Here is a 27,192-nt window from a genome sequence, read left to right on the forward strand (position 1 = left end):
GAACAGGCCATAATCTAGAACCAATTTTCTATGAATACCTACCGTCTATGAATAAAACACCAGTGCAATAGCTCACTTAAAAAAACAAAATCAGAAAACTTAAAAAAAAAAATAGTGTACTACCAAAGGTAAACGGAGAATAGGAAATAAACTAGTAACCAAAATCCAAGTTATCACCTCACTTCTAGGAAACCTCTTTATGCCTTAAGAAGTTATAGCTTTTAATATCAATAACACAATTTTATTTTAGAATTATTATGCTATTTAAACAAATGTTGGTCTTCAAAGAAAATTTTGACTTTTTTGAAACTAAAATTATAAAGATAAGACCTAGACTAATACATCAACAGAAAAAAATTCAGAAATCAACAAAACACACATATATATGAAAAATTGGTATATGACAAGGAGCATTCCAAATCAGTGGAGAAAGAACGGACTATTGAACTCCTGGTGCCAGAGTAACTGACTATTGGCTAGCAAAAAAAGAAAGAAAGAAGGGGGACAGGGGGTGGGGGGGGAGAAGAGAGAAAAAGAAAAAAGAAAGGAAAGGGGAAAACAAAATCCTATAATAAATAACCTCTAAGATGGACCTAAACATATTTCTACATTTTGGGAGGTGATAATATTAACGTTAAGAAGCTATAAAGTTAAAAATATATAATGTAGACTGTAGAGCAAGCACACACACGAAAGAAAAATATTTCATAAAGAAATACATAGAAATGTTATTCTAAAATAACAAAATCATTCTTCCAGTTTCCATGTAGGGAGCTTGGAAGTGATCACTTAGTCCTAACACCAAGGAAAAAGCTCAACAAACTGAAAAGTTAACATCCACAAGAAAAGTAAGGTCACATTGCAAAATGCTGCCCGCAAAACTGGAGAGACTGCAGGCAGATACAGAGAATTACAACTTAACAGAGCACAGACTCACAAGCTGAAACCTCGGAGGGAATGAGAGCCGGGAGAGGAAAGCCTGCACTGTAATTGATAAATAGCAGGAGCCTCAGTGTGGAAGTTAAAAATTACAGAGGTATCAGTCTTAAGGGGGCCCCACACTTTTTTGAGTTTTACCTCCAGGAGCTTGACTAGGTTCTCACAGTAAATAGCAGAGAAAAATCCCCTTGTACTTCCAAGTAGAGGGAGGGGAAAAGGAACCATTTTGAAATAAGCCAGAGCACTGGTTGCCCTCAGGGGAAACTAGTTAAGCAGAGCCTAACCTGCTGGGGTATTATGAGAGCCTTACTCATCTGGGGAAGGAAAACACCCAACTCCACGTGGCTCTAGAATTCCACATGGAGGAAGGGGAAAAACCCAACTCCAGCACACTCTAACCATCCTGCCCCACCAAGGGGGAGGGGGAAAATTGAGAAACACTTGTTAAGTTCACAGTCCACAGGCATAGGCTCATTGGAAGGCTGAAACCGAGTCAAAGGACTATAGAACACTTCCCTTCCCCACACAACTCACCACTACATTACAAAAGGCCTATTTACAGCAATTCCGTTTACCTGGTACATCATGTCCGGCTAACAAGAAAAAATTACAAGACATACCAAGAGGCAAAAGACACAAATTGGGGCTTCCCTGGTGGCGCAGTGGTTGAGGGGGACACAGGTTTGAGCTCTGGTCTGGGAAGACCCCACATGCCGCAGAGCAACTGGGCCCATGAGCCACAACTACTGAGCCTGCGTGTCTGGAGCCTGTGCTCCGCAACAAGAGAGGCCGCGACAGTGAGAGTCCCGCCCACTGCGATGAACAGTGGCCCCGCTCGCCGCAACTAGAGAAAGCCCTGACACAGAAACAAAGACCCAACACAGCCAAAAATAAATTAATTAATTTAAAAAAAAAAGAATGCCTTTGATGGGATTATTAGTGGACTGAACACAGCTGAGGAAAAAAATCTCTTAGCTATAGGATCAGTAGAATCCTCAGAAACTGAAAAGCAAAGAGAACAAAGACTGAAAAAAAACAGAAGAGAATATCCAAGGATTGTGGGATAATTACAAAAGGTATAACATATGTGTAGTGAGTATAGCAGAAGGAGAAGAAAGAGAGAAAGGAACAGAAGAAATATTTGAAACAATGATGACTCAAAAATTTCCCAAATTAATGTCAGACACTGAACCATAGATCCAGGAAGCTCAGAGAACATCAAGCAGGAAAAATGCAAAAACAAAACTACACCCAGGCATATCTTATTCAAACTACAGAAAATCATAGATAAATAAAAATCCTTAAAGAAAAACACACCTTACCTATAGAGGAACAAAGATAAGAATTACATCTGGGGCTTCCCTGGTGGCGCACTGGTTGAGAGTCCACCTGCCAATGCAGGGGACACAGGTTCGTGCCCCGGTCCGGGAAGACCCCACATGCCGCAGCGCAGCTAGGCCCATGAGCCATGGCCACTGAGCCTGCGCGTCCGGAGCCTGTGCTCCGCAATGGGAGAGGCCACAACAGTGAGAAGCCCGCGTACCACAAAAAAAAAAAAAAAAAAAAGAATTACATCCGACTTCTCCTCAGAAACCATGCAAACAGGAGAGTGGAGTGAAATACTGAAAGCATTGAGAGAAAAAAAACACCAACCTAGAATTCTGCACCCTGTAAAATTATCCTTCAAAAGTGAAGGACAAATAAAGATTTTACTAGACAAATAAAATTGAATCTGTTGCCAGTAGACCTGCTCTGCAAGAAATGTTAAATGTTCTCTAGAGAGAAGAAAAGTATGAGTCAGAAACTCATGTACATAAAGAAAGGTAGAGCATCAAATAAGATATAAGTGAAGGTAAATTTTTTAATTTTATTTTTCTTATTTTTAATTGTTCAAACAGATAACAATTATTCAAAATAATAGCAACAATGTATTTGATTATGTATGTATATATCGAGTGTGTGGTGTGTGTGTATGTGTGTGTGGTAATTATGCTTATAAGTGAAGTGAATGACAACAATGATACAAAGGACAGGAGGAAGGAATTTGGGCTATTTTGTTACTATAAGATACTCTCATTACCTATGAAGGGGTACAGTATTATTTGAAAGTGGACTTGGATTAGTTGTAAAGATGCACTGTAAAAACTAAGGCAACCACTAAAAAAAGTATAACTGATATGTTAAGAAAAAAGAGAAAATGGAACCACATATAACATTCAGTTAAAACCACAAAAGGCAGAATAAGAGTGGAAGACAAAAATAAGAACAAAGGCAACAAAGAGAAAACAGTAATGAATATGGTAGAAATTAATCCAACTATATCAATAATCACTTTGAATGTCAATGGTCTAAATACAACAATTAAAAGACTGTCAGAGTTGATCTCAAAACATAACCCAACTATACGTCATCTATAAGAAACCCACTTTAAACATATAGACACATAGAGATTAAAATAAGTAAGCATATGAAAACATGCTCCACAAAATACATATGTCATCGAGGAAATACAAACTAAAACAACAATGAGATACCACCACACATGTATTAAAATGGCCAAAATTCAGAACACTGATAACACTAAATGCTGGTGAAGATGTAGAGCAACAGGAATTCTCATTCATTGCTAGTGGGGATACAAAATGACCCAGACACTTTGGAAGACAGTTGGCAGTTTCTTATAAAATTAAATATACTCTTACTAGATGATCATACCCAATCATACCCCTTAGTAATTATCTAAAGGAGTTGAAAATTTATGCCTACACAAAAACCCACAAACAGAGGTTTATAGCAGCTTTATCCATAATTACCAAAACTTGGAAGCAACCAACATGTCTGTCAGTAACTCAATGGATAAATAAACTGTGGTACATCCAGACCATTATTCAGTTCTAAAAAGAAACAACCTATCAAGCCATGAAAAGACATGCAAGAAGCTTAAATGCATATTACTAAGTAAAAGAGGCCAATCTGAAAAGCCAACATACTGTATGACTCCAAGTATATGACATTCTAGAAAAGATAAAACTATGGAGGGCTTCCCTGGTGGCGCAGTGGTTGAGAGTCCACCTGCCGATGCAGGGTACGCGGGTTCGTGCCCCGGTCCGGGAAGATCCCACATGCCGCGGAGCAGCTAGGCCCGTGAGCCATGGCCGCTGAGCCTGCGCGTCCGGAGCCTATGCTCCGCAATGGGAGAGGCCACAACAGTGAGAGGCCCGCGTACCGCAAAAAAAAAAAAAAAAAAAAAAAGCATTTTAGGACAAGATGGTAATCAGGAATGACTGCTAATTTTCTTATGTGTGATAATAGTGTTGTAATTATGTAGGAAAGTACCCTTATTTTAGAATATGCATTCTAAAGTATTTGGGAGTAAAATGTCATGACGTCTACAATGTACTTCTATATGGTTCGTACACACACACAATACCACACATACATAGACATATAATCACATACAAATAAAGTAAAAATGGTAAAATGTTAACAACTGTTGACTCTAGGTGATCGTTACACAGGTGCTCATTTCAACATTTTCTGCTGAAAAGTAGGCAAATAACTTCAAAAATGCCACCTTATTAAAGTGCTAAAAATAAATTGAAGCAAACTTCATTTAAAGCATCTTTAAAGTTTCATATATGAGTACATACTTTGAAATCATATTTCCAAAACCAATATTTAGATTTTTAAATTGATCAGAAAGTTACAATCACCAGAACAAGGCTCTCATTACTTACGGTCAAAAAACCAATAAAAATACTTAACACACTTACCATGGGTCAGGCACTCTTCTAAGCACACTTACATAAGTAACTCACTTAATTCTCTGAATAACCATGTGAGTAGATTATCACTACCTCCATTTTTCAGGTAAGGAATAAGCCATAGACGTCACACAATAAGTGGCGGAGCCAGTCTCCCAAGCCAGATTTTATAGCTCCAGAATCCACACTTTTAACAACTATTCTGTACTGTCCTCTCAGGTGGGGAACCTATGTTTCTAGCAATACTGACTTGATTTTCCTGGGGTTATAACATCCTTTAATTTTAGTAATTTTAATAATCTAAAAGTATCATCAAACAGAATCACAAAAATTTAGATACTATTACATTTACAAAAATGCATTAAAATGGCTTCAGGTGGTTTAAGTAAATATTTAGTCACCTAACAACATCTATCTATAGTCTTACTAGGGGATCAATGATTATAACAAACATCTTCATAAACTGAAAGATGATCCCATCTTGATTAATATACCTGACCGTATCTTTATTCTCCGGGATAAAGATGGAATCAAAGCAGTTCTCAACAATAAAAATAATTATTCCTGAAATGGCAACTATTCTTTTATGCAAAATGTTTAACTTCAACAGTTTACCTGACTGAAAAACTTACATAACAGTTTGTAGCATTTTGTAGAAATCTTATTATTCCACGTGGAACATTTTCAAGTTGATAAAAATGAAAATTTTTTTAAATGAGAAGATATCCCAAAAAAAATAATTGATTTAATAGAGGTTAATGAGCCCGAAGCAAATTACAGATTTAAATGATAAAAGAAAACTGTTTATTTTCTTAGGTGTGATAATGGTATTGCAGTTATGGAAAAGATCTTTAATTAGAATTTATGCAAGCCATGTTTTAGTTTGACACATCAGAGAACCCTTCAATTTTTTAGTAAACAAAGACTAATGGGCATTTTTACTATATAATGTCAATCTTTATTTTTTATAGGCTTAAAAACCTAAATAATATAAGTATAAAGTTAAATTGTCCATCAAATATTGGGTTGGCCAAAAAGTTCGTTCAGTTTTAAGTAAAAATAAGACACAGTTTTCATTTTCACCAAGAACTGTATTGAACAACATATTCCCTAACCAAACAAACTTTTTGGCCAGCCCAATATTTGCAAGACTGAAAAATATATGTAGAAATATTTCTCCTCCCTGGACCATGATAAACAGTAAGCAAAAAAAAAAAAACACTCTAGTTGTGATGGTGGACAGTAAATCAGTTGTATTAAATATGTAGGTATGTAAAAGTTTACCTGCTTTTCCTCTCAATTAGAATGGCCACATAAGAAGCTGGCAAAGCGGCACCAAAGCCAGGACTCCATGAGTAGAATTTTCCAAGTATTTTCCTGAAATTGAAATTTGGAATGATTATATGAAATTTCTAGTTGGTCATTTCAGTTATTACACATAGAAGTTCCCCTTCTCAGTTCACCCTCTATCTAAATGTGCCACAGCACCTCAAATTCAGCATGTCCAAAACCAAACTCATTATCTTAGTCCCTTATCTCCATGAACCTGTTCTTTCTCCTCTCTTTTCCTAGGTTAATGATATCAACAACCACTTATCCACCTACGTGTGACACTTTGAGACATCCTTGGCTTCACCTTCTTCCGTGTCCCATACATGAAATCATCCCCTTAAATACTTCCATGTACAATTTATCTCTCAAATTCCTCTCCAACCTACTGCCCTTGCCTCATTTATGTCCCTCACCATTTCTTCTTCAGGCTACTACAATAGCAAACTAAAACGTATCTCTCCTTCCAATAATTTAACCTGTTATATTCATTCAGACAGTCCCTGGATCCAACACTGTTCACTCTGCAAACCTTCTATGTTCTCAATTTCCTATCTACCAAACGGGAATAAATGTATTACGTATCTCACAGAGTTGTTATGATGGCTACATGAGCTATTTCCCAGCACCGTCCATGACACATAGGAAGTACTCAGAAAATGTTAGTTATTATTACTATTGTTATCACTACTACTATTCTTTCATTATGGGTCTTTTTTTATGGAAGTATAGCTGATTTACAATGTGTTAGTTTCAGGTATATAGCAAAGAGATTCAGTTATAGATATATTTTTTCTTTTCAGATCCTTTTCCCTAATAGGCTGTTACAAAATATTGAGTATAGTTCACTGTGCTGCACAGTAGGTCCTTGTTTGTTATCCATTTTATATATAGTAGTGTGTGTATGTTAATCCAAACTCCTAATTTACCCCCTGCCCTTCCCCTTTGGTAACCATAAATTTGTTTTCTATGTCTATGGGTCTATTTCTGTTTTGTATATAGGTTCATTTGTACCATTTTTTTCAACTATTACTATTTTTTAACACATGATAGATATTCAAAGAATGTCTCTCCTTCTTTCCTTCTACAACCCTGGGTAAGTTTTTTCTTACATCACTTACTAAAGTATTTTACAATTTTTACTTATATGTGTATATAAAAATTTTCATTTCCTAGAATATATCCCTTGGGAGAAAGAATCTGCATAGTATCTCACAAATTATAAACGCCATTGGGTTGGGTTTTTAAAGAGAAAAAAAAAAGAAATCTGGAGATATTAGGAAGACTCTTTTTCATTTCAAAGACAATTTGTTTCTAAGAAAGGGAGAAACAAAAAATTATAAGAAATTATCTGAACAAAGTTGGTCAACTGCTAAATGATGTATTACAGGAAAAAACATATGCTATGTACATACAGATAAGGATAAAATATCAGATGAAATTTTCTTTCTAGCTGAAGCTTAGCTTTAAAAAAATTAGAAAACCTACATATAACATGGGTATTTCTGCAATGGACATCAGAAACTTTCTGCCTAAGAAAACTGGAGGTGATTCTCCCTCCAACATAAAATACACAAAGGACTTAACAAGTTACTGAATATAAACAAAAAAGGAAAGTAAATGAGTGAGTCAGTTACAGGAGGAACACAGATGTTACCTTATTATAAGTATTTTATGTCTCCAAAACTTAACCAAAAGCTTCATAGAACATAAATATGCTGCAAGACCAATTTATTATTATTGCAATTTTTAAAACCTAATTATCGTATAACTCTATTTTTAGAGTTTTAACAAGTATTAGAAACTTTCCAGAGACTACGTGGTAAAGAGTTTCTTACACAGATTATTCAGGTCAATTTAAACGCATGACTTATTCAAGAGTATAAACTTTATAAATTACTAAAAGTTTATAAATATTAATGTTCTTAAGGCAAAAATCTATCGAAGACATTTGGAAATTATATTTTTTTAAAGGATAAAATTATTATTCAATTTATTATTCCCTATATACAAAAAACTAGTTTGGTAAAACATTAAAAGCTTTCACTTTTAGACTGAGAATGATTCATAGCTCCCCATAATTCCCACTTCTAGTTAACACTGTACTGGAGATCTTAGCAAGTACAATAATGCAAGAAAAATAAATACAAGGTATAAGAATTCAGAAAGGAAGAAATATTGTTCTTATTATGAGCAATTTTTTTTTCATTATTAGTAATCAGTTTAATACACATGGGTGAATACACGTCAATCCCAATCTCCCAATTCATCACCCCACCACCCCCACTACCCCTGACGCTTTCCCCCTTTGCTGTCCATAAATTGTTCTCTACATCTGTGTCTCAATTTCTGCCCTGCAAACCGGTTCATCTGTACTATTTTTCTAGGTTCCACACATATGCGTTAATATACGATATTTGTTTTTCTCTTTCTGACTTACTTCACTCTGTATGACAGTCTCTAGATCCATCCATGTCTCAACAAATGACCCAATTTCATTCCTTTTTATGGCTGAGTAATATTCCATTGTATATATGTACCACATTTCCTTATCCATTCGTCTATCGATGGGCATTTAGGTTGCTTCCATGACCTAGCTATTGTAAATAGTGCTGCAATGAACATTGGCGTGCATGTGTCTTTTGGAATTATGGTTTGCTCTGAGTATATGCCCAGTAGTGGGATTACTGGGTCATATGGAAATTCTATTTTTAGTTTTTTAAGGAACCTCCATACTGTTCTCCATGGTGGCTGTTATCAATTTACATTCCCACCAACAGTGCAAGAGGGCTCCCTTTTCTCCACACCCTCTCCAGCATTGGTTGTTTGTAGATTTTCTGATGATGCCCATTCGAACTGGGGTGAGGTGATACCTCATTGTAGTTTTGATTTGCATTTCTCCAATAATTAGTGATGTTGAGCAGCTTTTCATGTGCTTCTTGGCCATCTGTATGTCTATTTTGGAGAAATGTCTACTTAGATCTTCTGCCTATTTTTGGATTGGGTTGATTTTTTTTAATATTGAGCTGCATGAGCTGTTTATATGTTTTGGAGATTAATCCTTTCTCCATTGATTCATTTGCAAGTATTTTCTCCCATTCTGAGGGTTGTCTTTTTGTCTTCTTTATGGTTTCCTTTGCTGCGCAACAGCTTTGAAGTTTCATTAGGTCCCATTTGTTTATTTTTGTTTTTATTTCCATGACTCTAGGAGGCTGATCAAAAAAGATCTTGCTGTAATTTACATCAAAGAGTGTTCTTCCTATGTTTTCCTCTAAGACTTTTACAGTATCCGGTCTTACATTTAGGTCTCGAATCCATTTTGAGTTTATTTTGATGTATGGTGTTAGGGAGTGCTCTAATTTCATTCTTTTACATGTAGCTGTCCAGTTTTCCCAACACCACTTTTTGAAGAGACTGTCTTTTCTCCATTGTATATCCTTGCCTCCTTTGTCATAGATTAGTTGACCATAGGTGCATGTGTTTATCTCTGGGCTTTCTATCTTGTTCCGTTGATCTACATTTCTGTTTTTCTGCCAGTACCATATTGTCTTGATTACTGTAGCTTTGTAGTATAGTCTGAAGTCAGGGAGTCTGATTCCTCCAGCTCCATTTTTTTCCCTCAAGACTGCTTTGGCTATTCAGGGTCTTTGATGTCTCCATACAAAATTTTTTTTTTCCCCATACAAATTTTAAGACTTTTTGTTCTAATTCTGTAAAAAAAATGCCATTGGTAATTTGATACGGATTGCACTGAATCTGTAGATTGCTTTGGGTAGTATAGTCATTTTCACGATATTGATTCTTCCAATCCAAGAACATGGTATATCTCTCCATCTGTTGGTATCATCTTTAATTTCTTTCATCAGTGCCTTATAGTTTTCTGCAAACAAGCCTTTGTCTATTTTGTCTCCCTAGGTAGGTTTCTTCCTAGGTATTTTACTCTTTTTGTCGCAATGGTAAATGGGAGTGTTCCCTTATAGCTCTTCTCTAAATGTTTGATAGAATTCACCTGTGAAGCAATCTGGTCCTGGACTTTTGTTTTGTGAAAGATTTTTAATCACAGTTTCAATTTCAGTGCTTGTGATTGGTTTATTCATATTTTCTATTTCTTCCTGATTCAGTCTTGGCAGGTTGTGCCGTTCTAAGAATTTGTCCATTTCTTCCAGGTTGTCCATTATATCAACATACAGTTGCTTGTAGTAGTGTCTTAGGATGCTTTGTATTTCTGCAGTGTCTGTTGTAACTTCTCCTTTTCCATTTCCAATTTTATTGATTTGAGTCCTCTCCCTCTTTTTCTTATGAATGTGGTTTTTCTTCCACAGGCTGCAGGATTGTAGTTCTTCTTGCTTCTGCTGTCTGCCCTCTGGTGGATGAGGCTATTTAAGAGGCTTGTGCAAGTTTCCTGATGGGAGGGACTGGTGGTGGGTAGAGCCGACCTTTGCTCTGGTTGGCAGAGCTCAGTAAAACTTTAATCCATTTGACTGCTGATGGGTGGGGCTGGGTACCCTCCATGTTGGTTGTTTGGCCTGAGGCAACCAAACACTGGAGCCTACCTGGGCTCTTTGGTGGGGCTAATGGCAGACTCTGGGAGGGCTCACACCAAGGAGTACTTCCCAGAACTTCCACTGCCAGTGTCTTTGTCCCCACAGTGAGACACATCCACTGCCTGCCTCTGCCAGAGACCCTCCAACACTAGCAGGTAGGTCTGATTCAGTCTCCTATGGGGTCACTGCTCCTTCCCCTGGGTCCCAATGAGCACACTACTTTGTGCGTGCCCTCCAAGAGTGGAGTCTGTTTCCCCCAGTCCTGTCGAAGTCCTGCAATCAAATCCCACTAGCCTTCAAAGTTTGATTCTCTAGGAATTCCTCCTCCTGTTGCCAGACTCCAAGGTTGGGAAGGCTGACATGGGGCTCAGAACCTTCACGCCAGTGGGTGGACTTCTGTGGTATAAGGGTTCTCCAGTCTGTGAGTAACCCACCCAGCAGTTATGGGATTTGATTTTACTGTGACTGCACCCCTCCTCCCATCTCACTGTGGCTTCTCCTTTGTCTTTGGATGTGGGGTATCTTTTTTGGTGAGTTCCAGTGTCTTCCTGTCAATGACTGTCCTGCAGCTAGTTGTGATTCTGGTGTTCTCACATGCAGAAATTATATTTCTAATTGCAGTTAAAATAAACCTGCAGAATTATTTTGGGTAATACTAACTGGGTAACATTAATAGTAATATAATGTGAAGTTAGTATTTTAACTTGACAAATTAAATAAACTAGTTTGGGTTTCAACAATGTGTGGGGGAGAAGATAAAAAGTAAATATCTAATAAACATGCTAAGTATATCATAACACTAAAAACTGAATTCTAACTGCATGTATATTGTATGAAGCATGTGACACAGATAATGCACTGCATCAGGACCAAAAGTTTCATCAGTAGGATATGCCAGAAATTTTACAGATAAACACGAGCATTTTATAGTCCTTTTGAAGTCCATTCACTGCATACAGACCTAAGCAATATCATGGACATTTGCTTTGAATTCCTAATCTATGAAACTGAAAAGTTAAGAAATTCTCATTAACAAGTCAGTAAATATAGTGGGCCTCAGAAAATGTATGATACATTAAAGCACTTTTGCTATATAATCACAGCAACAATTTGAAGTTTATATTACATTTTTAGGCCAAGAGGCCCACAACTCCTGGTTTTACAAGCATTCTTTGAAATAAATAAATGTCATTTCACAGAGAGAAAAAAATACACAAGCAGTGACCTGCACAACATTTATATAAACATCTGTTTGTTTCAGTTTCAACAAAGGAATTTGTATTAACCACCAGTTGTGATTATGTGTACCAACCTTAAAATGCAAAAGAAAGCCATAAACAAGGCCCCATTAGCAGTCAGAAATGAAGCAGATTGTAGGATCTCAGGGAGCAGTTTGTGTAAATAATAATCTAATTTTCGTTTCCGGAGAATTGCTGCAATCTGGAAAAAAAGAATTAAAAAAGGCTCTTTTGTTTAATATAACCAACTTTTCCCACTTAAGTTAGTTCTTATGTGGAAGATAATTGAAATAACAGCATGTATTTAAAAATTAAAGTAAAAACTCTAGTATTTTACTGGCTCCTCTATGAAAATTCAATTTCTGGGACAGAAGACACTTTAATTTACTGAAAGTGTAATGGGTAAAATAAACACCTAGAAATTACAACATGGATCATATGATAAATAACCTCCAAACATTGAGATAAATATTTATAATGCCTTAAAAAGTTTTAAACTGGGGCTTCCCTGGTGGCACAGTGGTTAAGAATCTGCCTGCCAATGCAGGGTACACGGGTTCGAGCCCTGGTCCGGGAAGATCCCACATGCCGCGGAGCAACTAAGCCCATGCGCCACAACTACTGAGCCTGCACTCTAGAGCCCATGAGCCACAACTACTGAGCCCATGTGCCACAACTACTGAAGCCCATGTGCCACAACTACTGAGGCCCACATGCCTGGAGCCCATGCTCCGCAACAAGAGAAGCCACCACAGTGCAAAGCCCGCACATGGCAAGGAAGAGTAGCCCCCACTCGCAGCAACTAGAGAAAGACCACGCGCAGCAACAAAGACGCAACGCAGCCAAAAATAAATAAATAAAAATTTTACAAAAAGTTTTATACTGAAAAATAAAATATATGTTTAAATGGAAAAACTAAAGTCCAATCAAATAGAAATTGAATGCTAAAACAAAACTACATTACAGATACTATCAGCCTGGATATTAGAAAATTTCAATGACAAAAACCAGAGAAATTCATTCATTCAGTTTCACTGAGAAGGGGATATGAGCTAGATTAGGAAGAACAGTATAATTCTCACAGGTGACCAGGAAGAAATGCTTTTCTATCATGATGAAACAATATATCAAAGGAACAAAAGTTAAGGGGGCAGAATTAGGGAATGAGGGAGGGAATGTAAGAAATGGCAAGACTGACTTGAGAAAAGGAAGACCAGAGAACTCTGCATTTACTTTTCACCATTCTAGACATAACAGCTTCCCTGTGGTCAGGGATCAACAAATCTAATGGCCTCTTCTCAGTTCTTTTCTTACTCTACCACCTTAGAAGCCTCTGATAATTTCCTACTTCATTCAGTTAAACAAGCTGTTATTAAGAACTATGCCATACACAGGAAAAACAACAATGAATAAGATCTAATCCTTGCCTTCAAGGAACATAAAAACTTGATAGGGAAATAGATATATAAACAATAAACTACAATAAGGCAGTGTGGTAAATGCTATACTAGAAGAAGGAGAAACTGCTACAGAAATACATATTAGGGAATAACCAAAAAGGAGATGGGCCTGGACAGGTAATAATGCCCAGAAGTTGGATCTTGACAAATAGGTAAAACTTTGACAAAAGAGAAGTTTCTATGGTTTCTGTGACTTCATTGTTTTCATTCTCCCATGATATCTTTAAGTGCTATTCCTTTGTTAGCATTTCTTCCTCAGATCTCTACTCATTCTATATACAATCTCTCCCACAGCATCATCTATCATGTCAAAGTAGGAATTCCAATATAACCCCTTCTATTTTTTTTTTCATATTTGGCTGCATTGGGTCTTCGTTGTTGCACACAGGCTTTCGCTAGGTGCAGCGAGCGGGGGCTACTCTTTGTGTGGTACGCAGGCTTCTCGTTACTGTGACTTCTAGTTGCGGAGCACAGGCTCTACGTGCACAGCCTTCAGTAGTTGCAGCACGTGGGCTCAGCAGTTGCGGCACATGGGCCCTAGAGTACACAGGCTTCGGTAGTTGTGGGCTCAGTAGTTGTTGCTCACGGGCTCTAGAGCACAGGCTCAGTAGCTGTGGCACACAGGCTTAGCTGCTCCAGGCATGTGGCATCTTCCCAGGCCAGGGATCAAACCCATGTCCCCTGGATTGGCAGGCAGATTCTTAACCACTGCACCACCAGGGAAGTCCCTCCCATAAATTCTTAATGCATACTTCAAATGTCTATTGGACATGTCAATAAAGACATAGCACAGACATCAAAAAAAAAGAATGTCCAAAGTAGAACTTATTATACTTCCCCAAAATGCTTTTATTTCTGATTTTCTAACCTCAAGTAATAATACCACATCCACCCAATTACTTAGAAACAAAATGTTGGTGTCATTTTCAATTACTCCCTGGATCCTCAATCATCTCCTCAGTTCTAATGGTCTCCTAGTATCTTCAGGTTTTAGAATGTAATGTCTCTTTCATTTTAGACTCAACAATGGGCAGAATATGGTACTCTGTTATATATTCAAGTAGTTACAGAAAAAAAATCTCCTCTGTTCCTGGAAAGGAAAAAAAAACTGTCCCTATTTGCAGGTAACCTGATTGTCTACACAGAAATTCCCAAGCAAGTTACATAGAGACACACACACACCTCCTAGAACTCATAATGCAGTTTAGCAAAGGCAAAGGATATAAGATAAACATACAAAAGTTATTTGTATTTCTATATAAAAAAAATGAATACATGGACACCAAAATTAAAAATACAATAGAATTTATAACTCCTCAAAAAAACAAATACTTAGGGAGAAATCTACAACACTTGTATATGACTTATATACTGAAAGACACACAATGATGATGGAAGAAATCAAAGAACAGATTAATAAATGTTCATAGATAGGAAGACTCAATATGGTAAAGATGTCAATTTTCCCCCAAAGCTTTTTAAAATACAGGTTTAACACAATTTCTATTACGATTCCAGAAAAGGTTTTGTAGATGTAGACAAGATTATACTGAAATTTATATAGAAAAGCAAAGGAACTATAAAAGCTAAAACAACTTTGAAAAAGTGAAAAGAATGGGAGGAATGAGTCTACCCAATTTCAAGACTTATTATATAGCTACAGCAATCAGGTTTTGTGATATTGGCAAAAGGATAGACAAATAGATTAATGAAATAGAATAGAGAACCTAGATATAGATCAACACAAATATATCCAACTGATTTTTGACAAGGTGCAATGGCAATTCCATAGAGGAAAAATAGCTATTTCAACAAATGGTGCTGGAGCAAATAGATATCCACAGGCAAAAAAAAAAAAAAATTAACCTCAGCCAAAGTCTCACAGTTTATACACACTTTATACAAAAATTAATTCAAAATGTATCAGAGACATAAATCTAAAACATAAAACTACAAAACTTTTAGGGGAAAAAAAATCAGGGAAAATCTTAGGGATCTAAGGCTAGGCAAAAGCACAATTCATAAAAGGAAAAATTATAAATTACACTTCAGAATTAAAACTTTTTCTCTGGGAAAGACCTGTTAGGAATAAAAACCCTAGCTACAGAATGGGAAAAAATACTTGTAAACTACACAGTCAGCAAATGACTAGTATCTAGAATGAAGGAAATCTCAAAACTCAACAGTAAAAAAATGAACAATCCAATTAGAATATACAAATGAAATGAACAGATATTTCACCGAAGAGAATATGCAAATGGAAGATAAGCATATTAGCCATTAAGGAAAAGCAAATTAAAACCACAATGAGCTATCACCACAGAACTGTCAGAATGATTAAATTTAAAAATACTGGAAACACCAAATGCTGACAAGGATACGGAGAAACTGGATCTCTCATGCATTTGTTGGGGGAAATGTGAAATGGCAAAAGCATTCTGAAAAAGTTTGACAGTTTCTATAAAAACGAAACAAGCAACTATCATATGCCCCAGCAATTGCAGTCCCGAATGTTTATCCTAGAAAAATGAAAACGTATGTTCACCCAAAATTTGTGCACAAATGTTTATAGCAGCTTTGTTTGTAATAGTCAATAAATGGAAATAACTCCTATGTCCTTTAAGAGATGAATGGTTTAAAAAACCGAGGTGTATCCATACCATGGAATACCATTTAGCAATAAACAGGAACAAGCTAGTGATACATGATACAATACTGATGAATTTCCAGAGAATTATGCTGAATGAAAAAAGCCAATCCCAAAAGACTACATACTATACTATTCCATTTACATAACACATAAAATGACAAATTTATAGAAATAAAGAATAAATGAATGGTGACCAGGGGTTAAGAGGAGGTGGGTAGGTGGGAGGGGTGGTATTGCTATAAAAGGGCACAAGGGATCCTTGTGTTGATGGAAATGTCCTGTATATTGACTACATCAATGGCAATTATTTTGGTTGTGATATTTTACTATCATTTAGCAGGATGATACCACTGGGAGAAACCAGATAAAGAGCACAGGGAATCTATTATTTCTTACAACTGCATAAGAATCTACAATTATCTCAAAATTAAAAGTTCAATTTAAAAAAAAAAGCAGTCATCAACACAGCCAATGGGCATATGAAATATGCTTACCATCACTAGTATTCAGAAAACTGCACAATAAAATATCACTCACACACTCACCAGAATGTCTAAAACAAGGAGAAATGACAATGCAAAGCACTGTCAGGAATGAAGTAACTAGAACTTCACACATTGCTGGTGGGAATGTAAAACTGCATACTTACTTCAGAAAACTGTTATTATCTAATGAAACTAAATGTACACTTATCCTACGATCCAGCAGTTTCACTCCTAGGTATATATCCAAGAGAAATAACTGCTTATTTCCATCAAAAGTCATATTCATAACACTATCTGTAATTACAAATACTGCAAAACACCTAAATGTCCATTAACAGTAAGGTAGATAAATTGTACATATTTGCAATATTGGTAAATCATACTGTACAGTCTACTGTAAGAAACAGGGAAAATCTGACACAACACATGGGAAGTAACCTAAGACCTTATTAACACTGTGCTGTAACCCAGAGCTTCCAACCAGGGTTTACAAGTGGCCAAAAGACTGATCCTCTCAACAGTCTGGGTAGCCAGGCCAGGACTAGAGTAACAGAGCAAGGTGATAATCATCTCTGTTTTCCCTAGAGTGCCACACAATTATTATCATTTTCTATGTACATCACAGCATGCTATAGTGTGAAAAAAGATTAGAAGCACTGATCTAACCAAATAACATAAAAGTAACTGTACTAGCCATGTAGGAATTGTAAGGGCACATGAACACACGTATAAAATCATTACCAGACATCATCCAACAACTTCACAAACATCATATTGTATAGCAAAAAATGCTGCAGTGTTCATATGCTTTTTCCATGTCAATAAATTCCATATGAATTTTCCAAATATGCATACATTTAGCTCAACAACAAAGTATATAATAATACTATGATAAAAATATATATTTGTATTTATTTATTTATATTCATATAGCTTTTGAAGACAATATAATGACCAGGAAAAAAATGAATCAAAATACTTAAAGTGATAAGACAGACTACAAAACAATATTTTCTAATGAACATATGGAACAAACACTAGAACATTATGAACTGGTTATCTTGGTAATAGATTATTTTAATCTTCTTTTTGCTTTTGGGTATTTTCTAGACATTCTGCAACAAACATGTTACATTTATAAAACTGGTAGAAGGGGAATAAGTATGAGAAAGTGTGGATTAATTATTATAGAAAAAGATCTGAATAGAGAATAGAAATAATCAGCATGATAAAGTATAAAATAATCAGGAGATATGATTTTTACTCTTAGTTCTACAACAATTTATATGAATGCTACTTATTTCAATGCTGTTTAGATTTCATCTTCCTCATTTATTAGATAAAGAGGTTGACTTAAATGACACAGGTGACATCAGTAGGATGGCAGAATAGCAGTTTCCAGCACTCATCCCCTTGTAGAAACATCAATTTGAACAAATACTCATGCGCAAAAATACCTTCACAAGAGCTAAGGATTCCAGGTGAGAGATTAAAGCACCCAGGTGGAGTGGAGAAATAAGAAAAGATGCATTTAAGAGGGTATGAAAAATAATCACATATTACCCACATCACCCAACCTCCAACCCCAGGCAACTCAGCATGCAGAGAGACACCCACCCAAAGAAGGAAGAAGAGTGAAGTGAGCGCCCAACTTCACCACAAACCCCAGCTCCAGGCCTGCCAAGTAAAAGCAGGCATCAGGCCAGGCCACACAGATCCAGGATTCAGAAGTACCCCCATGGACTCAGACTCCAGGCCTATCCCAGTGCCATGCCAAACCCCAAGAAACCAGGCTCCAGGCTTACCCCATGGATCCGTTTCAAGCCCCAAACTGAAGCCCCAAACACCAGGCCTGCCCAGGTAGACCCAAGTATAAGGTGCACACCAGTGAACTCAGGCTTCAAGTCCACCCCCAGGGACCAGAGTAGCCCACCTGAAAACTCCAGCAGCAGACCCATCCACAGACTCCACCAAATGGCTTTCATTGGCTTTCACTGCAGAAGCCCAAGTGTAAAGACTGGAAGAGGTGCCTACTTCTTCAAATGAACAAGCACCAAAACAAGGCCACAGAAATACGAATGTTCAGGAAAACATGATACCAACAAAGGAACAAAATAAAACACGAGTAACCAACCCTAAAGAAATGGAGATCAATGAACTGCCAGACAAAGAATTCAAAATACTTGTCTTCAAGAACTGCAGTGAGCTGTAAGAGAACACAGATAGACAACTAAAACACAATCAGGAAAACAGGGGCTTCCCTGGTGGTGCAGTGGTTGAGAGTCCGCCTGTCGATGCAGGGGACGCGGGTTCGTGCCCCGGTCCGGGAAGATCCCACATGCCGTGGAGCGTCTGGGCCCGTGAGCCATGGCTGCTGAGCCTGCGCGTCCGGAGCCTGTGCTCTGCAACGGGAGAGGCCACAACAGTGAGAGGCCCGCGTACCACAAAAAAAAAAAAAAAAATCAGGAAAACAATACATGACCAAAATGAGAAGTTAAACAAAGAGATAGAAGGAAGGAAGAAAGGAAGGGAGGAAGGGAGGAAGGAAGGAAGGGAGGGAGGGATGCATGAATTCTGGAGCTAAAGAGCACAATGACTAGACTTGATCAAGCCAAAGAAAAAAAATCAGTGAGCTCAAGACAGGTCATTTGAAATTACCCAGGCAAAAGAACAAAAAGAAAAAATATTGAAAGAAAATGAAGAAAGCCTATGGAAATTATGGGATACCATCAAAAGAAATAACATACGCATTGAGGGAGTCCCAGAACAAGTAAAGAAAAAGGAGCAGAAAGATTATTTAAAGAAATAATGATTGAAAACTTCTTGTATCTGGAGAGGAAAATGGACATCCAGATCCATGAAGCCCAAAGAATCCCAAACAAATTAATTATAAAGAGATCTATTTCTTCTTTTTCTATTTCTTCTTTTTCTATTTCATTAATTTTGAGAGGATGAATGTTCACTAAGCCCATTGTGGTAATCATTTCATGATGTATGTAAGTCAATCCATTATGCTATACATATTAAATTTACACAGTGCTGGATGTCAATTATTATCTCAATAAAACAGAAAGAAAAAAGAGAGATCTTCACCTAGACACATTATAATCAAATTCTCAAAAATCAAAGACAAAAAGAGAATTTTGAAAGCAGTAAGAGGAAAGAAAACTTGTCACATACAAAAGAACCCTCATGGTGGGGGCGATAAATTGGGAGATTGGGATTGACATATATACACTATTGATACTATGTATAAAATATATAACTAATGAGAACCTACTTTATAGCACAGGGAACTCTACTCAGTGCTCTGTAGTGACCTAAATGGGAATGAAATCCAAAAAAGAGGGGATATATGTATACATATAGCTGATTCACTTTGCTGTACAGTAGAAACGAACACAACATTGTAAAGCAGCTATACTCCAATAAAAAATTTTTTTAAAAAGTAAAATATTAGTAAATAGAATTTAGCAACACATAAGGAGAATTATATACCATGGCCAAGTGGGCTTTATTCCAGGGATGCAAGGCTGGTTCAATTTATAAAAATCAATCAATGCAGTTCACTATATTAAAAGGCTAAAAAGAAAAATCACATGGTTATATAAATCAATATAAAAGCATCTGACCAAATTCAACACCCATTTATGACAAAAACTTTCACAAAAATAGGAACAGAAGGCAAATTCATCAAGTTGATAACTACAGCTAATTTCTACTTAATGATGAAAAGACTGAATGCTCTCTTCCTAACTCTTATCAAAATATCAGCAAGGTTCTTTGTAGATATAGAGAAGATTATTCTAAAGTTTAAATGAAAAGGAGGAACTAGAAGATCTACAACAATTTACAACAGGAAGAATAACGTAGGCAGAATCAGTCTGCCCAATTTCAAGATTTATTATATAGCTACAGTAATCAAGACCCATAATAGGAAAAACTGAAAAATCAGACTTTATCAAAATTTAAAACATCCTTTACAAAGGAAGAAAAGAAGCAGTATCCATATAAAGAGGATGAAAAGACAAGCTACAGACTGGAGAAAATATTTTCAAACCACATATGCACAAAGGGACTAGGAACTAGAATCTATAAAGAACTCTCAAAATTCAACAGTAAAAAAAAAATAATCGGGGCTTCCCAGGTGGCACAGTGGTTAAGAATCCACCTGCCAATGCAGGGGACACGGGTTCGAGCCCTGGTAATTACCAAGTGAAGGATAAAAATCATGATCATCTGAGTAGATAAAGCATTTGACAAAATTCAATACCCTTTCAAGATAAAAAGATCAATAAACCTCATCATAATAAAAGGTCATATATATGATAAGCCCACAGCTAATATCAAACTCAACAGTAAAAAAATGAAAGCTTTTCCTTTAAGACCAGAAACAAGACAAAGGTGCCCACCCTCACCACTTTTACTCAACTTAGTATAGGAAGTCTTAACCAGAGTAACCAGTGAAGAAAAAGAAATAAAAGGTATCCATATCAGAAAGGCAGAAGTAAAATTGTCTCTGTTTGCAGAATACTCTGAAACCTCTACCAAAAAAAATTTAAACTAATAAATGAATTCAGTAAAGTTGTGGGATACAAAATCAATATACAAAAATCAGCTGCATTTCTACACAGTCACACCAAACAATCTAAAAACGATACTAAGAAAACAATCCTATTTGCAATAAAATACTTAGGAATAAATTAAACCGAGGAGGTGAAAGATCTGTACACTGAAAACTTTAAAACATTAATGAAAGAAACTGAATAAGATGTAAATAAGTGGAAAGACAGTCCATGTTCATGGATTGGAAGAATTAATACTGTTAAAATGTCCATACTACTCAATGCCATCTACAGATTCAATGCAATCCCTATCAAAATTCCAAATGCATTTTTCACAGAAATGGAAAAAAACAATCCTAAACCTCATATGGAATCACAAAAAAATGTGACTAGCCAAAGCAATCTTGAGAAAGAACAACGCTGGAGGCAACACACTATACCTGACTTCAAAATATACTACAAAGCTATTGCAATAAAAACAGCATAGTACCGGCATAAAAAGAGACATGCAGACCAAAGGAACAGAATAGAGAGCCTAGAAATAAATGCATGCATTTTATGGTCAAAGGATTTTCAACAAAGGTGCCAAGAACACACAACAGGGAAAGGACAGTCTCTTCGATAAATGGTGCTGGGAAAATTGGTTATCCAAATGCTGAAGAATGAAACTGGACCCTTATCTTACTCCATATACACAGAACAATTCAGAATCATTAAAGACTTCAATGTAAGACCTGAAACTATAAAACTACTAGAAGAAAACATAGAGAAAAGGCTTCTTGACATTGGTTTGAACAATACTTTTTTGGATATAATTCCACAAGCACAGCAACAAATGCAAAAACAAACAGATGAGATTACATCAAACTAAAAAGCTCCTGCACAGCAAAAAAAAAAAAGCTATCAACAGAGTGAAGAAACAACCTACAAAATGGAAGAAAATATTTGCAAACCACTTGCAAAATTTGATGAGAAGAATATCCAAAATACAGAAGAAACTCAAACAACTCAATAACAAAAAACAATAACCATTTAAAAAATGAGTAAAGGACCTGAACACACATTTCTCAAAAGAAGACATACAAATGGCCAACAGGTACACGAAACGATGTTCAATGTCACTAATCATCAGAGAAATGCAAATCAAAACAACGAGCTATCACCACACACCTGTTATAATGGCTATGATCAAAATACAAAAGGTGGTCAGTGTTGGTGAGGGTATGGAGAAAAGGAAACCCTTGTGATACACACACACACACACACACACACACAATGGATTACTCAGCCTTAAAAAAGAAGGAAATACTGTCATTTGGGACAACTTGGATAAAACTGGAGGAAATAATGCTAAGTAAAATAAATGAGGCACAGAAAGACAAATACTTCATGAACTCACTTATATGTGGAATCTAAAAACCCACAGAAGCAGAGCAGAATGATGGTTGCCAGTGGCTGAGGGGGTGGGGGAAACTAAAGAAATGTTGGTCAAAGGATACAAAGGTGTAGTTATAGTTATGTAGTTATACTGGATGAATAAATCTAACAGATCTAATATACAGCACAATGACTATAGTTAGTAACACTGTACTGAATACTGAAAATATGCTAAGAAGGTAGATTTCAGGTACAACTGAAACATTCACTTTGTTGCCACATTCATTTTATTGTGGCAGTTTTATTGTGTGGCTGTTTTATTGTGAAACTGAACCTGCAGTATCTCTGAGGTATGCATGTATATCAAATCATCATGTTTAAAAATAAAAGGTCAACACTAAAAATATGACATAGAGTTCTTTTTTCCCTACTTCTAAAATTGTATCTTTTTTTTTTTTAATAAATGGTACTAAATGAACTGGATACCTGTGTAGAACAAAAAAATTAACTTTGACCCCTTCCTCACACTATAGACAAAAGTTAATTTGAGATGGATCACAGACTTAAATTTGCAAAATATAAACAATAAAATATCTAGAAGAAAAAATAGACAAATATCTTTATGAACATTCCAGGCATAAGTCAAAAGTCAGAGACGGCATTAAGCATAGTTCATGAGGGCAAGTATGGAGACTGACCTGACTAATACAAAGGCTACAGACTGAAGACTGATGCAAAATTATAATGACAGGCCCCCAATTTAGGAGTTTCCCTTTATAAAAATATCACTATTAAACATCTATCAGGCCTATGTACATTTCATCTAATTCCTTTATTCTCCCTTATCTCTTTCCCCATGTGATTAATGCTGCACATTTGCCACACAAATGGTTGGCTGGTATGAGGATTGCATGGCTATGGAACAGAACACAGCTAATTGGCCCTCAAAGGGGCTGACCCCATGATCTTAGCCTTAGTACCAAACTTTAATTTAGCAGTCTTTGTTAGCCCCAGAGCTCGATCGTTAACTCTCCTAGAAGACTATTTCTAGAGGGTCTAACAAATCTAGATTTTTGGAAAATAAAAGTTTCCAATAAGAAAGAGTTGATTTTATGTTTTATTTATTTAATCACCAGCAAATAATGATTTCTTTAAAGCAGGTTCTCTCAACCTCGACACTACCTACATTTTGAGCCAGATAATTTGCTGCTGTGGAGGGCTATCCTATGCATTACAGGATGTTTAGCGGCATCCCTGGCTTCTATTCCATAATGCCAGTACCATACCCTGAGCTGTGACAACCAAAAATGTCTCCAGGGAGTACCAAGTGTCTCCTAGAAGGCAAAATTACCTTATTGAGAACAACTGCTTTAAAGAAAACAGCATAATGAATTCACATTTTTAAAATATTAACAGAATATTTATTTAACAAACACTTGTAACACTTACTATGTGCCAGGCACTGTTCTAAACACTATACAAATGTTAACTCAATCCTCATTAACAATCTATGAGATGGACATGATCGATATTCCCACTTGAGAGATTAGAAAACATGGGCACAAAGAGGTATGTTGCCCAAAGTCACACAATGAATAAGTAGGAAAGCAGGGACTGAACACAGGTAAGTGGATCCAGAGTCCATGCTCTTAACCATGATACCTGACGCTAAAGTCTGACATTCTAAATGAAGGGACATATCACTTATCTATTGTGCATGTTACAGAAAAAAAACTTGTGACTTACTAGCCCCTATAGGAATTCAGGCTGCCCATCCTGAAAGAAAAAATACTAAGATATAGGGAAAACAGAACTGAGATATATATATTTTTTAAAACCTAATAAAATATTAATCAATTTGGTATATACATATACCAGTTATGTAGCCTGGGGGAAGACTAATAACTAAGGCACCATGATGACTCCAGGGCTGGAAATTACATTCCCAGTCTACAAGAGCTAAAAATGAAAGAAGACGGAAACACAATGTTCACAACACTAAGTCAGCAAATAAAAAGAACTAATCTCAACAGAAGAAAGTGGAACCAACCAGCTGTGCATCTAACTTTACTCTGATTTCCTTCTCCTTCCAAGATCTCAGTACTTTTTAAATAAATGAGATAAAAGATATAAGTACTCAGCAGAATCAGCACATAGAAGGCCCTTAAAATATATGTTTCCTTCTCTCTGCACAATGGCTCCCTGCTCTAATTCCAGTTCCTTTTTGTGCTGTGCAGGTTTGTTCTATTAGAGTGTTTTGAAGACATTTCTGTCTCTAGTAAATCAAGATGTTCGAAAAAATTAATTGAAATTAAAATAAGTATAGAAGAAGTTAAGTGGTCCTCATGAGACTCAAAACTAAACCACGTTTTTATAGCACCGACTGATTCAAAATAAAAACAGAACTTCAATAAACAGAACTAAAGTAGAATATTCATCTCTGGTCAGAAGACTTCCTCTATTTTCTCTCTAACAAATTTCAAAACCGTTTAAAAAGAATAAGACCTCATCTTTAAAAAATATTTAGCATAATAAGGGAGGCTGAATTACTTTGTTGTCACATACAAATTTATATTGCATGTGCTGGTTAATTTTGTGTCAACTTGACTGACATTTTGTATCGACTTGCCAAACATTCTGGGTGTGACTGTGAAGGTATCTCTGGAAGAAATTAACATTTTCAGTATACTGGGTAAAGCAGACTACCCTCCCTAATGTGGGTGGGCCTCATCCAATGAACTGAAGATCTAAATAGAACAAAACAGCTGAGTAAGAGGGAACTCCTCCTGCCTGCATGCTGGGACACTGTAGTCTTTTCCCACCTCAGACTCTGAGTAAAACATCCACTAGCCTTGTGTGAAAGCCTACTGGCTTTTGGACTGGAGCTTAGGCTACTGGCTTTCCTTGTTCTCAGGCCTTAGGATATGGACTATAAGGAACTACAGCTTGCCAACTGTAGATCTTGGAATCTCTCAGCCTCTGTAACTGTGTGAGCCAATTCCTTAAAAGAGGTCAGTCTGTCTGTCTGTCTGTCTCTCTCAATATATATTGTATGTGTGTGTGTGACACACACCACACACTCTCTCACATACAACACACACCACACACTCTCTCACATACAACACACACATTCTCACACACACATACACACACATGCACACACCCTTCAGGTTCTGTGTCTCTGGAGAACCCTAAAAAATACACTGCATTTAAACTGCTGCCAACACTTTTATTTTTAAGGTTAAAATTATTTTTAAGCTACAAAAGCCAAATTTAAATTCTAAAACAAAAAGACAAGGAACCAAGTATCACAGACCAATATTTACATATCTTTCTGCAATTTTCAAAGCTTTCACTTATGTACTATCTCATATGACTACCACAGCCTATCATGAAGTAGTTAAGACAGGACTATCATCTACTTATACATGAGGAAACTGGGAGTCAAACTATAAGTTGCAGAACAAAACAAAAACTCAGATCCAGTGCTCTACACCATGCTGACTCATCACATACAGACAACAAGCTTACTAAAAACTGGAAGTTTTCACTCGTCTCTCATGGTCAGCAAATGTATCATCAGGCCACCCAAGATAGTCGTTCTCTTGCTCTTGGTACATCCCCTGCTGGACCAGTGCCTATTTCACCTACACCCTACTCACATGCCTATATACTTGCTCCCACCCCAGCTAGTGATTGTTCTAATACTTAGATTACAACGCCTCCACAATGGTAGCCTACCAAAGGGACAGTAAGGGGAATACCCCTCTGCTAGTTTCCTTGTTAACCAATAAGCCAACCAGATGCCACTTCCCCCTGTAACTGGTAACCTCCCCCTCCCCCTAGGAGTGAAGGCTGCTGCCATGTCCTGCCCACCGTCTGCCGCACACGGTCGGGTGTTGTTCCAGGACCTTGCTTCAGACACGTAAGACCCTCCCATCCATTAAACCACTGATGTCTCTGTTGCTGGCTCTGGGCTCTTCCTTTGGTCCTGAGGCTGGGCAGGTACAGGGCTTGCATGCCTGCAGGGTGCAGCCCAACAGTGAATAAGGATGCTTATGAAAAAGCACAATATCACCAGCACCCAAGAAGCACTGCCCCCTCCAATGGCCATCCCACCCAAAGGGGAGGAGATCAAGACGGCAAAGTAGGAGGACACTTGAGCTCACCTCCCCGCCAAGAACACATCAAAAATATAGCTACATGTACAGCACTGGAAACAAACAGGACTGGGAGAAACACTCTCCTACAACCAAGGCTATAAAGAGTCACACAGAGTCAGGGAAGAAGAGAGGCAAGGTGATCAGGTCGGTACCCACACACTTAGGATGGGACACAGAAGAGGAGAGAGATATCATGGGCTGGGAGATCCTCCATGAGGCATGAGGAATTCAAACCACATATTTGACACCCTAGCCCTGAGGTCCAACATCAGGAAGACAAGTCCCCTTAGCTGGTTTGAAAACCAGTAATATTTACAAGAGAGCTCTAAGAAATTGAGACTCCGCTCATGAAGAACACGTGCACATACTTATTGACTCCGGGGAACAAGGCGGAGGAAGCAAACTGAGACTGCCTGGAGCTCTGGCCAGTTTCTCACAAGGGCCCCAGCATGCCTGGGGCCACACCTAGTGCCTGCTCCAACCTCTCTTCCTCTAGCGCTGCTCCCCTCTGGGATGAAGCTGCCTTTGCCAGGAGGGGGAGAATGCACACTAAGAGGGAACAGAACCAGCTCAGACCCAGCCCTTAGGGCTTCTACTCCAGCACCATGGCACCCAACCACATCCCAAAGAGGGCAGTAATGACCACCAGAGAAAAAAATCTGGCTCACACTTGGCCCT

At 37.2% G+C, this 27,192-nt stretch overlaps 1 protein-coding gene across 1 annotated transcript in view; it reads right to left on the reverse strand.

The window, feature by feature from the left end:
- Positions 1 to 27,192, reverse strand: part of TMEM135 (transmembrane protein 135) — a 243,313-nt gene that overhangs the window by 196,112 nt on the left and 20,009 nt on the right. The window contains exons 2-3 of the mRNA XM_024763597.1: positions 11,889 to 12,016; positions 5,988 to 6,080 (exon numbers count right to left, since the gene is read on the reverse strand). Coding sequence (XP_024619365.1) covers positions 5,988 to 6,080; positions 11,889 to 12,016 — 221 coding nt within the window. The remainder of the gene's footprint in view (positions 1 to 5,987; positions 6,081 to 11,888; positions 12,017 to 27,192) is intronic.

Source organism: Neophocaena asiaeorientalis, unplaced genomic scaffold (assembly GCF_003031525.2).
Source record: "Neophocaena asiaeorientalis asiaeorientalis breed wild unplaced genomic scaffold, Neophocaena_asiaeorientalis_V1.1 scaffold946, whole genome shotgun sequence".
NCBI classification, from domain to species: domain Eukaryota; kingdom Metazoa; phylum Chordata; class Mammalia; order Artiodactyla; family Phocoenidae; genus Neophocaena; species Neophocaena asiaeorientalis.